The sequence below is a fragment of the Polyodon spathula genome, chromosome 1 (genome assembly GCF_017654505.1).
Source record: "Polyodon spathula isolate WHYD16114869_AA chromosome 1, ASM1765450v1, whole genome shotgun sequence".
In the NCBI taxonomy this organism is placed as follows: Eukaryota; Metazoa; Chordata; class Actinopteri; order Acipenseriformes; family Polyodontidae; genus Polyodon; species Polyodon spathula.
In genome coordinates this window covers 80974487-80984094 of record NC_054534.1, presented here as the reverse complement: position 1 = coordinate 80984094, position 9608 = coordinate 80974487, and the positions used below count along the sequence as shown (strand labels likewise).

The window sequence follows — 9608 nt, the reverse complement described above, 5'->3', positions numbered from 1 at the left end:
TCAAATGTGTTGCATTAGATTAATTCTTAAATATTTGATATGAAAGCCAGTGTGAAATGTTAGTTGTTGGGCTACAAAATGTTTTATAAGTGTAAAGTAAAAACAATTGACAATTCAAAATATATATATATACAAGAATAAAATGTTTTTCAGAAATATTTACAGTGTAAGCTAAAGCAGTATTTTACAACTCTTGAGCAGACTATATTACAGTAAGGCTAATATTGTATGTTTGGTACATTTTTTCCAAATTCATACACTTTTAAAAAGCACAAAACATAGACAACATATTTAAATGGTTCAAATGACAGCCACATCACATCCTCGATTACATATGTTAAAAAATGTTGTAGTGAAACACACCTTTATCATACAGTTATTAAAACTAAAAACAAAATTCTAATAGGCTACAGTAAATAATAAAATTAGCAGACTTTGATTTATACAAAATGCTATTTCACCAGCACAATCTGGTGATAGACAAGACAAATCAAAAACTAAAACACTGAGCCGTGGGTACATCCTTCTATTCTAGGCTGTGCCAAATTAAAGCAGCTGTTTTCAGTTACATGAACTCCATGCATTTGTAACACCATTGTGCGCCACATAAGCTGTATAGAAGTGTGATTTGTCAGGTCTGGTATATGTGTGTGTGTGTACGTGCGTGCATGCGTTTGTATGTGTGTGTGTGTGCGTGTTCTGTAAATACACTGGAATGGAGCCCTCTTTTCTGATTCATTTCTAAATTGGGAGATATTTGACGTTGGCTCCATGGTATGTAAACTGTTGAAAAGCCTGCAGTGCTGCAAAAGTGCAGAATGATAATTATCATTATTACTAAAGGGAAAAATATAGGGAATTGAGGAGTGTGCTTAATTAACATTGCAGTTTGCGAATGCTGCGAGAGATTTTCTTAATCTCTCTGTGCCCTCGTTGCCATCTTTTTACAGAGGTTAGGACCAGGTTCCCACCAAGCTTTTGTCCCATCACTAAATAGGGGGCGTTGATGTCATTAATTTCATCACAAGTACATTGCAGGCCATCTTTGAGCCAGAACACGGTCTTCTTGAGATCTCGTTCCGTCATGCCATTCAGCTTGTAGATGGTCTTGCTCTTTGTCTCCGGGATGATTTTGGTGTCTCCATTGATGTACGAGATCTCCTTCACTTTTATCTTTAGGGCTAATGAGGGCAGAAGAGGGTTGAAAAGAATAGAGAATAAGTCACTGTTACTTTGAAGCAGAAAGGGACCATGGGTTTGCTAATGATTGTTAAAGACTATAGAGAACCAACCCAGCGATCAGCAGGTGGTTTTATTTGTAAAAGCTCAAAGGGTCATATGTTACTATTCAGCTTTGTTTTTCTTTTAATAAATAACAGTAGTCAATGGTATCAGTTTTGCTACATCCGCAGGGGTGTGGGGGTAGCCATCCAGACCCCCATTACTTGGTTTACAGTGCAATAGCTCAGTAAGATCTGGTATTTAATCTGACGTTCCTGTTATGAATTTCTTTACTAACGGAATGTCTCAAGGATTGAGCAGATTCATGGGCTATTTATAATGCATTATTGTTTTCCAATAGTGTTTTGTGTCTTTGTGTTCCTTACAAATATTGAATTTAATGTACCAATGCTCATCAGATTTACTAAAAGCTGTTTTAACAAAAAAGTTAAAACAAACATAAAACAAATAACATAAAAAATAGTTATACAGTAGGCTAAAAGACCATCCTTGTAATGCAGAATAAACTTTATAATTAACTCACAGTAATTAAAAATATGACTTACCGAAATCATTTTTACAAAGATTTTCTATAATCTCGTTGTCGTTCTCTTCCTTATCTTTGCAGGCGTCGCACACCTGGGGCACTATACAAACACACACACACAATATATATATATATATATATATATATATATATATATATATATATATATATATATATATATATATATAAAGGGTTGTCATTACTAAATGAGAGGGCATGAGGCATCATGAGTTATGATCAAATTTAATTTATTATTTTGCTAAAGCAAATCTGTACATGGGATTGGAAAAATAATACTGCTTTAGGAGTGCAAAACTTGAGTTCGTTTGTATTAGACCAAGTTCACTTTTATTATAATTTGTTGTTTTTTTGTTTTATTGTTTGTTTGTTTTTTTTGTTACAATTTTACATATTTAGATCAATTATCCTTTTTAAGGAAAGTCTGTGGATGGCCGATACTTTACATACATAATGTTACTCTGATTGTAATTATTTTGATTTCAATTGCTTGAAATTATAACAAAGTGTCTAATTTCTGTAGATACATTTTGTATCCCAACATGCAAAACAAATGCCTTTTACCTTCTTTTGTAGTTGGCACAAAACTATCGATGCTGACTGGAGGGATGCATAGATCGTTGTCTTCAGGGAAGCGACTGCAGTCTAGCATGTCTGGCCAGGGATAGCCGAAAGCAGACATGACCGGAGCGCAGCTCTGTTCCACGCGCTCACAGAGGGACCGACAAGGCTGTATCGGTTCGTCCAGGTCGTCTAAACACACCGGAGCAAAAAGAGAACAAAGGAACTTCTTGGTGTCAGGGTGGCACTGCTTTTGGACCAGGGGGATCCAAGAGGATGCTTGCTGGAGGACCTCCTTCATGGTCTCGTGCCCCAGCAAGTTGGGCAGCCTCATGTCTGCATATTCAATGTCGTGGCACAGCAGCAGGGTGGCCGGGATGGGCTTGCAATTACTCTTCTTGTAAAATAATTCAGGATGCCCGAACGGGTAAATCCCATGGATCGCTTCCAAGTAAACTGGTAATACCAAAGCCACAGCGATCATCAGGATTATGCTGTGCATCATTGCCGTTTTAACGCAATATTTTAAATTTTTAAATGGGTTTTCTTGTCTTTGGAACAGTTGTGTGAAGTTGAAAACCCCTTACATGACTTCTCAATGTCGACTATGCTTTAAATTCATCATTTAATTCTTGCAAGGTTTTGGAAACAATGACTTCTTGAAGCTGTGCAAGGCTGCAATGAATCGAGTTTTCTTGGGTTTTTCGTGTAAATGAAGCAATGGGAGGAGTTATCTTTGAAAGATCAGAAATCGATTGGTGCGTTTTTATTTAGTGTCGTTCTTTGGATCAGGTGTGTAGCAGGAGCTGTGTAACTTTCTACAGTTTACAGTAATGTACAATAAAATCAATGTGACACAATATATAATTGGCTAACCAGTGGGAGTTTTTTTCTTTACGCATATTACACGTTAGTGTGTGTGTGTTGATTGAAACCCCATGAATTATTGAACTACGTGGGACAATAAAAAATATGAGCCATGTGAAAAAAAATCTAAATCCATCACCAGCCCCCACCCCCAATCAATACAATTCGGTTTTTGGAAGTATTATGCTACTGGGTTTACCGGTCATGGAGCATAAACTGTTTTTGTATTGACTGGATGTAACAGGGTTAAGCTTTCTTGCAATTTATTTGGTATTTATAATGGTTTAAGATGTGTCTTTATTTATTGAACTTTGATTATTTTATGTTATGTTTTTTAAAGCACTTGTGAATGTATGCAAGTTAATCGCGTTGTAATTAATAAGTCGGATTGTTTGTATCTGAATAGCTACTTTATAAAACTTCAGTAAGAAGAACGAGAGGAGAGCTGGGACGTTCAGGATAACGAGCAGTTCGTGTGAGCATGGATGCCGGGCTGGGAACTAGAAGCGGCGCTAGGGTTTTTTTTTTTTTTTTTTTAAAAAGACCCCCCTTCCCAACCAAATCAAGTCTGTCGTGTAAGAACAACGTTTTACTGGTCAGATCAGTAAATGGCGTGCACCACCTGCTGGCGAGTCCTTAACACGACTGCAACAAGGACACAACAAATGTTTGTATAGGACAAAAATCGATCAGATGTTCATGATAGCTAACAATATAGTGGTGTTAAAAGGAAAGAGAAGTAATAATGAAACTCAACATGAATCCTACAATCCGATGAATTCTTACTAAACGCTAATGAACCTCCTATTAAGATCTACATCGAAACATGGAAGTCACTCAATTTATAAAATCCCGTGGTCTGTTCACTTGTGTACAATGATGTGTTTTCAATTTAAATTAACAATAGACTACATTTGAACTGCAGAACACTGCGAAGCGTTATTTATATTTTATATTGACTTAGGTTTACGATAAAAAAAATAAACTGATTTTTCTAACAAGAATACTCCAAACAGTCCAGATTTGTTTCAACCAGTAATTAAAATGTATGGTAGGGGATACCATCCCCATATATTATATATATATATATTAGATCTATATATATATATATAATTAGTATATATATATATATATATATATATATATATTCCGCAGCAACACACACCACTGAGTCTTTCTGTAAGCCATATTATGTGGATTTGACAGTAATGCATGTTTAAGCAAATCCTACTGGTGGAGGGGGAACTGGACCGTCGGCGATACTTGAGGTCCAGGGGTGCGTGCCACATTTTTGCCCAGTCATTTGAACACCCTGTATCCTGTCATCACTTCAGATTACTTTGCCACCCTTGGGCTTGGTCAATGAAACTATGAAGATGAAGGCTGCTTATCCTTGACTCTTGCTTAGATTCGGGTCATTGATTCGCTGTCTGGCGAGTGCATGCCTGATATGCACTTTACAATTCAACGGGCTTTCTCCTTTGCCATTTCACACCGATAACCAAATACCAAAATAGCGCTTAAACCAAACCGTTAGCTCTGCACGCTTTCATTCGAGTAAACATGAAGTCACGCTTAACTGGGAATTAAACTAATGATATATATATATGGTCCTTTGTTGCATTTTCCCATGTATCAACTATGCCAGACCCTCTCTTATCCCAGCAACAAAGAATATTGCATGGTTTGCTTTTTGCGCATATACAAATGCATAGGTTCTTTTTTTTCGTTTTTTTTTTTTTTTTTTTTTTTTACTGTTAGGATAGTCTATTTCTAGGAAAATTATTCAGTATTTTTGTATTGATCATTTTCTTGTGACAACAGTCCACTTACTTGTTGGCCAAGACTATAATCTGAAATTTACTCAAATGCTACCGTTATCATTATTCATAAAGCTTTAACTCGGTATTAATAATAGTTTATATGAACAGAAGACAGTTTCAATATCACAGTTGTCATACAAAATAGCGTAAAGTAATTTCTTGTTTTATGTTTCCAAAAGTTCAGATTCCTTTGGTTAGGCTTGTAAAGACTGACGGATGTATTGTTTGTTAGCAACTCCCTCTTATTTAGAACTACGACTTAATTGATATGCACGTGGGAAACAACTGGATAATTGTCACAGAGGCGTTTATTTAAAAGACAGCTGCTGCGGAGAAGGAGAGGAGCGGTGCGGCGAGTATTGTTTAACTGTTGGGTGATTGTAGTTGCTGGACTGGAGAGCGAGGACTGACGTGTTTTGTTTCGCTGTGGGACCTGGACGGTGCTGAGCTGGTTTTGCGGTAAGAATGTTGGACTTACAGTGAAGCGAGGTTGCTGCATGCAGAAGCTGGATATAGGCTGCTGGCACTCTTATTAGACGGTCAGTGACTTAACGTATGAATTTGACTCGCCCACACAAGAGATACGGGTTCCTCTTATCCTCTCCCATTGAACTCTATTAACTGTACTCTGTTTGAACAGACTCTAAAACGGCTATTGTTGGCACGGGACTGTTTTTAGTTTAATTTAAATTACAGCTTGCTGTTAATGGAGTAATTGGTTGTATCTATCGGATACGTGATTCTGTGGTTGTGTTTTTGAAGTGTGTATTTGTAATTGCTGTTAACTTTAATTGTTCTGTATGTTTTAATGTGTGTGGATGAATGACTTCGGGGTTAATTTGTAAAGTGGGGTGGGTTTAATTGGTCTATGGGAGGCCTGTGTCACTCCTTTTAGTTTTTGGTGGGGCGCGTGGCACAGACTGTGGTCCTTGTCTGTTTTGTTTACTGTGTGGCACTTTGAGTTTTGTTTATAGTGTTCTTATTTACTTTGTTTTTGAGTTGGGGACACTCTGTCTGGGTTGGGTGCTTTTGTTGTGCCTGGGGCTGTCCATCAGGCACCCTCCATGGGCTGTTAGGTTTTTAACAACTGTACAGTACCTCTAAGATGTGCACTTCCCCTTTTGAAATGTAGTCTGCCTTCAGTGCACCAAACCACAATTCCTTTTTTTTTTTTTTTTTTTTTTTTTTTTTGGATAACCTGATCTACCCAACCATCTGCACCCCACCCCTCAATTACCCACAACAGGTAAGTTACATTTTGTTTTCCTTAACATCACTTTCATTTCACCATAACAAAGTTTCTGTTATTTCTACCTTATAAACAATATGGCTCAAATGTCCTGATGCTGCACAATCCTTCACAACCCGGTTTCTCAAAAGCCCTAGGCGGTTATGCCCTCTCCCCGAATGGAGCCTTGATGTTGTACTAGAGGCTGTCATGAAGGCCCCCTTTTGAGCCTATACCTTCCATAGAATTGAAGCATCTGTATGAAGACAGCCTTCAGTGAGCTGCAGGCACTGTCAGTGCACAGCTCCTGTATGTGTATTTGGGATGATAGCAGCAGGGTGTCGCTGAGTACAAACCTTGCTTTCCTCCCCAAGGTGATTGCAGTCTTCCACATGAATTGGTGTTTGGAATTGGAGTCTTTCCATCCACCTCTGTTTGCTTCAGAGCAGGATAGGAGATTGAATTTCCTCTGCCCGGTGCGGGCATTGAGGTGTTACGTGGATAGGACAAAAGCTCTGTCATACTGACCAGCTCTCTTTGTCATGGTATACGGACCCTAGGACAGCCCCTCTCAATGCAGCGACTGTTGCATTGGATTGCGGACACAGTCTCTGCGGTGTAGGACAGTGCTGGTTTACCCTTGCCTGGTTGAGTAACTATGTACTCCATTAGAGGGTTGGCTACATCTTGGGCCCTCTTCAGAGGGGCCTCACTGGCCGATATGTATGGCGGCTAGCTAGACTTCAACGCATACATTCTCAAGGTTCTACTGCTTGAATGTGGTAGATCCTCCTTTGACTTCAATAGGCACAAGGGTCCTTGGTGATCATCTTTGAATTGAAAGGGGATGTTGGGTTACTTACCGTAACCCTGGTTCCCTGTTAGATGACCACCAACCACGAAGTTGCATTGGTTGCCTTCAGGGATTCGATGCAAAAAGAGAAATGGCATCCTCGGTATGACGGTAGGCGGGACCAAGGGCGTCATCTTAATCCCTCGGTAGGCGGGACCAAGGACGTCTGCTTTGGAAGGGGCCTATCTGCAGCTCTGGTATAGAGCGCTCCGAAAATACCTACCAATAGGCAGGCATGTTCCATACGTAATGTTGGTGGTCGTCTTCTCTTTCAGGGATCCAGGGTTACGGTAAGTAACTTAACGTTCAGACTGATGCGCCTACTCTCGACACTGCCTAAGGCAATCCAAAGAGCATTCTGATGTCAATTCCAAAATCTTGTCTGGTTTTAAAACGGCAAAAAAACACCTAGTAATAGTAAATGAGGCACTTGGGCAGTTACCCTTTTGATTGTATTATAATGCGTATTGGAAAAATTGCTATCTTCAGTGTCTGGTTTATTTTTTAGAGCATAGCCTATAGGTTCTACAATCTTCATCCGCTGCATATGTTCACAAGTAGGCTATTATCTTTGATCTGACGTGAAGTTCCTCGTTGCCCCATTCCTCAATTCTCAAATCCACTGTCTGAAACCCGGACATTTGTTGCGCCTGTTAATCTGTTTTATTTATTTTTCTCCCAGGAGTTCCTTGAAACTGCATCTAGCTTAGTAATTGCACATGAATGGTCTTCAGATTGAAAGTCTGACTGTTGTAGCAGTGTCCCAATCTTGTTTGCAGGAGCCAAGTGTTTTTTTTTTTGGGGAACGGGTCACTCAACTGGTAGAGTATGATGTGCATGGAATTTATTGTCATGAGGGTCAGGTCAGTAGGCTACCAAAAAACCCACTAAGAGCCAAACATATTAAGTTGTATAGATCTACAACATTTTCATAAATGTTTATCCCAATCCTAGTGTAATATCATGGTGCATAAAACAGACTTGAATATGTAAACATTTAGGCCTCCGTGTCACATAGTTCCAAATGTGGTAAATCTGATAAAAGCGATAAATCGTTCTACATTTAACAATGTAACACATTACAATGATATTTTTTATAGTTTAATAAATGGTTGTATTGAGTATTTATCAATATACCTAGTTGCTGATCTTGATGTTAAACACATTTCTTGATACCATATCAATATAGTTCTGCGATGTCTGTGGACCCTATTCACAAAGCTTTACCGGTGCTAAATAAACTTTCATCTGTTTTGATGGATTTAAATAAAGTTTATTAATGTAACTTAAGTTAAAATCACGTAACCTTATTTAAGTCTGTTCATATCAGTTTTGCAGCTGGAAATCTATAAAGGGAATATACATTTAACAGTAAGATAGTAACTTAGTTTTTGTTTTTTAAAACTATTATATAAAATATATCAAGAACTGTCAGTATCAACAATCTGACACTTGAAACCACTTATTGGGATTTGTTCCAGTGGTCTAACAATGGTATCACCATGGACAGATTCACAACCTGCCATTTCACATTATTTAATTAAATAACTTAAACAGTTGTTTTTTTTTTTTTTTAAATCCTCTATTTTAATGTTTTTAAATGATGGCTGCTTTTAGATCCCCTGCCATTTAGAACCACTGACTAGATCCCATTGTGTAATAAATTATGAAACGGCTTGCCATACAAGACCCTTTCTACTGAACTATGTAGAATTGTTCCATTTTACATTTACACATTTTTCCACATTTTAATTTTATTTCTGATTCTTAAATCTGCTACCTACACCTGGTGTGTGTGTGGTGTGTTATATATATATATATATATATATATATATATATATATATATATATATATATATATATATATATATATATATATATATAATATTTTAATATAAAGCCAGTGGTGAACATCTTTTTCATTATTGCACCGTATCTGAGAGACGGGGACCTTTGCTTATTTCAAGCCATGCTTTTGAAATTGGGGCATGCTTTTTGTGAAGGATACAGTAGAGCAGAGGTCTCCAACCCTGGTCCTGGAAAGCTCCAATCCTGCAGGTTTTATAGGTGTCTTTACGTCATCAGTGGCTAAAGATCTGAAACTAATGTTAATCTTGACTAATGAAGCTAATAATTGGTTCAGTTAAGTAACAGAGCTCTGCAGAAACAAACTAAGACTCTGTAGCTCTCCATGACCAGGGCTGGAGACCCCAACATATAATGCCTGGTTTCTATCATTTTTTTCAATACGCATCATCTTGAATGTACTGCACCCTTGTTTTTTGCATTGCGGAGACCAGGCTGACATGAAGTCGCTTGGGGTATATCCAAACATGTAGTCTGTGTTTTTGGTACTGGCAGAAATGTGGGAAACAATTACACTAACAAAATGCCCACTGTTGAACCATATGTGCAGATCATGATGTTAATTAACCTCATTGATTTGATACCATGTTGAATGAAAGAACTGAGGACTTGGACACAGCTTTT

At 37.9% G+C, this 9608-nt stretch overlaps 1 protein-coding gene across 1 annotated transcript in view; it reads right to left on the bottom strand.

The window, feature by feature from the left end:
* Window positions 1–3091, bottom strand: part of LOC121323020 (secreted frizzled-related protein 2-like) — a 3417-nt gene extending 326 nt beyond the window's left edge. The window contains exons 1-3 of the mRNA XM_041263741.1: window positions 2351–3091; window positions 1788–1868; window positions 1–1181 (exon numbers count right to left, since the gene is read on the bottom strand). The exon at window positions 1–1181 is cut by the window's left edge and continues 326 nt beyond it. Coding sequence (XP_041119675.1) covers window positions 877–1181; window positions 1788–1868; window positions 2351–2852 — 888 coding nt within the window. The 5' untranslated portion in view covers window positions 2853–3091 and the 3' untranslated portion in view covers window positions 1–876. The remainder of the gene's footprint in view (window positions 1182–1787; window positions 1869–2350) is intronic.
* Window positions 3092–9608: the final 6517 nt, after the last annotated feature.